This window comes from Musca vetustissima, unplaced genomic scaffold (assembly GCF_032173495.1).
Source record: "Musca vetustissima isolate MV318-11 ecotype Yass unplaced genomic scaffold, APGP_CSIRO_Mvet_v1 utg31629, whole genome shotgun sequence".
NCBI lineage: Eukaryota > Metazoa > Arthropoda > Insecta > Diptera > Muscidae > Musca > Musca vetustissima.
In genome coordinates this window covers 332,979-336,922 of record NW_026882559.1, presented here as the reverse complement: position 1 = coordinate 336,922, position 3,944 = coordinate 332,979, and the positions used below count along the sequence as shown (strand labels likewise).

At 35.9% G+C, this 3,944-nt stretch overlaps 1 protein-coding gene across 1 annotated transcript; it reads left to right on the top strand.

Moving 5' to 3' along the window:
* Window positions 1-3,141: 3,141 nt before the first annotated feature.
* On the top strand, window positions 3,142-3,944 carry LOC133329040 (proteasome subunit beta type-1). The gene is made up of 2 exons (XM_061537538.1): window positions 3,142-3,262; window positions 3,325-3,944. Exons 1-2 carry the CDS (start codon window positions 3,174-3,176, stop codon window positions 3,938-3,940), a joined length of 705 nt encoding a protein of 234 aa, XP_061393522.1. The 5' UTR covers window positions 3,142-3,173; the 3' UTR covers window positions 3,941-3,944.

Sequence of the window (3,944 nt, the reverse complement as noted above, 5' to 3'; positions counted from 1 at the left end):
AAATTTTGCATAGGGTTGTCTTTTGTCTGCAGGCAGGTCAAGTTCGAAGATGGGATATATCGGTCCACGTTTAGGCATAGCTCCCATATAAGGGTACCCCCCAATTTTCGGTATTTTGGGGTTCTTGAGCGCGTTTTTCAAGCGAATTTGTAGTAAATGTATCCACAAAAAATTATAAATATAGGTCCACTTTTTCTTGTAGCCCCCATATAACGGTACCTCCTAATTTTCAGTATTTTTTGGGTTTTTATCGTATTTTCACCGAATTGGCTGTAATTTAGTATTTTGAGTTCTTAGCAGGTACCAAATCTCTCCACAAAAAAATTTAAATATAGGTCAATTTTTTCGGATATCCCCCATATAAGGGTACCCCCCAATTTCGGTATTTTGGGGTTCTTGAGCGCGCTTTTCAACCGAATTCGCTGCAATTTTGTACATTGGGTTCATATTGCGTACCAAATATCTCTACTAAAAATTATAAATATCGAATGGTATAACCGAAAGTTTACGAATGAGGTGGGATAGAGACTAAAGTGGGCCACACACGTCAAACATGTGCGTTCGATCGGTGTGAATCGAATCAATGTTTGACGTTTGTGGTACGGTGTTCACACCGATTTGGCGGTGCGCACACCGATCGAAAGAAATTAAAATTTTTTAATTTTTCGTTGTGCGACGCGCACATGTTTGACGTCTGTGGCCTGGTGTGTGGATAATTTCTCATTTGTTGTGAAATTTCGTGGAGTGCGGAGCAGAGGACAATGTCAAACATATGCAAAAAATGTTTTGGAAGTATTTTTTGATGGTTTTTACACATATCCTACAATGTGGGAAGTAAAAATGTTTTTCCCGGAGTAAAAGAAAGGTATTTACTAAATTTATATTAAATAAAAATATTTGGTCTTTTTTCCGCCATCACTATCGCTGCTCATCTTTACGCTTCAAAAATAAATATGAAATGAAGTTTTGTGGATCCGTTTGAGGTGTGTGGGCTAGAAGCTTCACACCGATCGAAAACACATGTTTGACGTGTGTGGCCCACTTAAATGGAAACCGTGTTGTTTAGTGTGGTTTTATATTTGTCGGGATCGGGATCGGTGTTGAGAGTTTCTCTCTCTTGAGAGAGTAATTAGAGTTGCGCTATTTTTAATTTTGTAACATGCGTACTTTTTGTTCACAAAAGGTACGAATTGACATAAACGTACCAAAACAAAAATTAGATTTTTTATTATTCGTGAATACATTTACGCTTAAATTATAACATATATTATTTATGCAAATAACTGGTATAAATATTGGCCAATATTTCTCGATAATTATTATTTATTATCATTTGAAGTAGAATTTTAGGTACCTTTTCGCACTTTTTTGTTCCTACCTGTGGTAATGTTTTCCAACACAATTCACAATTTACCACTGAGAGAGAGAGAAAATCTCAACACCGATCCCGGCAAATATAAAACCACGCTTACGAATGAGGTTTAGGCAAATTATGATTAGGGATAAGTAAATCGACTTTTTGTATTGAAAAGTCTAATGCCATGTACAGACGAGCGTTGTTCCCTCTCTCATTCGTGGTTCGACTCTTAATTATGAAGTAATTACATAGTTCAAAGGAACTACATTAAGGAACTAGTTCCTTTTTAAAAAAGAAACGAGAATGATCGATCCGCTACGTGAACTAGATTGCCCAACTCCAATCAACAAGTAAAAAATGTTTTTTTTTTTGCAAATACGGCTAGGGATATATAGGTGGACTAATCGATTTTTACGTAGCTTAAAACCGCAAAGTCGATGTGTATAGCGGTGTACACACTATCAGTAGTGATGCTTGTTTCTGCTTATTTCCGTCATTAATCGGTCAACCTCGAATTCATTCATAATTGTTGGACAGTAAATAATCGATTAAATTCAGATTGCAATATCGTCTTCCGCTTCAATCTCAAATATATGTATATATACATCGACATCGACAATGCCAAATTAAATGGCCAATCAAAATAAAAAAAACATTTTGACCCCACGGTATAATAACATGGTACAATAACAAAAGGTAGACTTACTTGACGAAATTAACAAAAATTGTAGTCTAGTGTAATGTCATATTAACAAGTGGTTTGTTTATTTGACATATTGTTACCATTTTCTGAAATAAGGAAATTATGGCGAAAAAATTAATGGAATGTAAAATTTTTTTCAGAACATGGTACCATGATGCAATAATAAGGTGATGTATCAAAACAAAAACCTTTGTTTTTGTCTCGATTATCTGTCAAATTTTTCCATATAATATTTCAAATGGTTGGCAACACTGCACATAGAACTCAAGTAGAAATTACTTTGACAGTTAATCAAGGCATCAGCTGCGCTAAATGGACTACCTATTCATTGTACCATGATGGGTACCATTAACCTTCTTCTTGTTATTGTACCATGGGTGATATATCCCTTGCATAACAACAACCATTTTAAATTGTATTGTATGGAGAAAATATCGTTGCAATCAAGTTAGAAGGTAGCTGCATCAGCTATTGATTACAACAACTGTTGTAGAACTCAGATGTGCCAAAAATATTTTAAAACAGATTCATAATTTTGTTTACATAAATTATTTTGGAAAATATTCTTAAATGTATCACCAAAAATTTTTTTTAAATTCGTGCTTTTTGATTTTGACAGCTAATTGTACAAACAGCTGTGTTAATGTGACAGCCCAAGGTAGATATACAAGGTAGCCGCATCGGCGAATTTCTACAACAAACATCGGTTGTTGTATTTTGATATGTCAAAAATATTTTGCAAAAACAAACAGATTGACAAGATTTTTTTACAAAAATTCTTGTAGAAAATGTTAATAAAAGTAGTGCCAAAAAAGCTTTTCGAAATTCGGAGATTTTCATTTATAATTTTGTTTTTTAATTTTTTGGTTCAACATTACAACAACATTTTTGACATTTATTTGTCCAACAGCTGGGCCGATGCGGCTACCTTATTAAATATACCTTGTGACAGCCTTATAAAATCTGCATTGGTTCCGACCGTTCATTTCACGAAGTCTTTCCTTTGAACTGGTTCGGCATTAAACAAAATTGTTTGTCATCTTCAAGAGTCAGCCGGAATTAAAGGCAATTTATTGCAAATTTCGCAAAAATAATTATAGAATATAGCCGAAAATGAATTTCATGGGTATTGAACAATTTCCAGATTACAAAGTTCCCGGCACACAACACCAGGACTTTTCTCCTTATGAATCCAATGGAGGGTGCGTAGATTTTTGTTCGGTATAAGGTTAAATGTGTTATTAACTCGTCATGTTGTTTGCAGATCCATTGTGGCAATTGGAGGCGATGATTATGTGGTCATAGCAGCCGACACTCGTCTCAGCAGTGGATACACCATTCATACACGCAAGCAAAATAAACTTTTCCAATTAAGTGAGAAAACTGTTTTGGGTTCAACTGGTTGCTGGTGTGATACCTTGGCCCTGACGGCTTTAGTCAAAGCTCGCATGCAGATGTACGAGCACACCCATCTGAAGACCATGTCCACCGATGCCATTGCCCAAATGTTGTCTATTATCATGTACAACAAACGCTTCTTCCCCTATTATGTATCCAATGTTTTGGCTGGTTTGGACAATGAAGGCAAGGGTGTTGTCTATTCATACGATCCAATTGGACATTGTGAACGTACCACTTACAGAGCCGGTGGTACCGCTGGGGCATTGCTACAACCCGTTTTGGATAACCAGATTGGTTTCAAAAACATGCAACTGGATGGTGAAATTCCCAAAGTGGACAAGGAGCGTGCTGTTGCCATCGCCACGGATACATTTATTTCAGCTGCCGAACGTGACATTTACACCGGTGATGCCGTTATTATTAATATAATTACCAAGGATGGCATTGAAGTCAAAGAAGTACAACTAAGAAAAGATTAAAAAC

Excerpts from the sequence above, each read along its gene's own strand:
- LOC133329040 (XM_061537538.1), top strand. The coding sequence starts at position 3,174 with ATGAATTTCATGGGTATTGAACAATTTCCAGATTACAAAGTTCCCGGC. Across the intron at positions 3,263-3,324 it reads CCTTATGAATCCAATGGAGG|ATCCATTGTGGCAATTGGAG; the intron begins GTGCGTAGATTT and ends TGTTGTTTGCAG.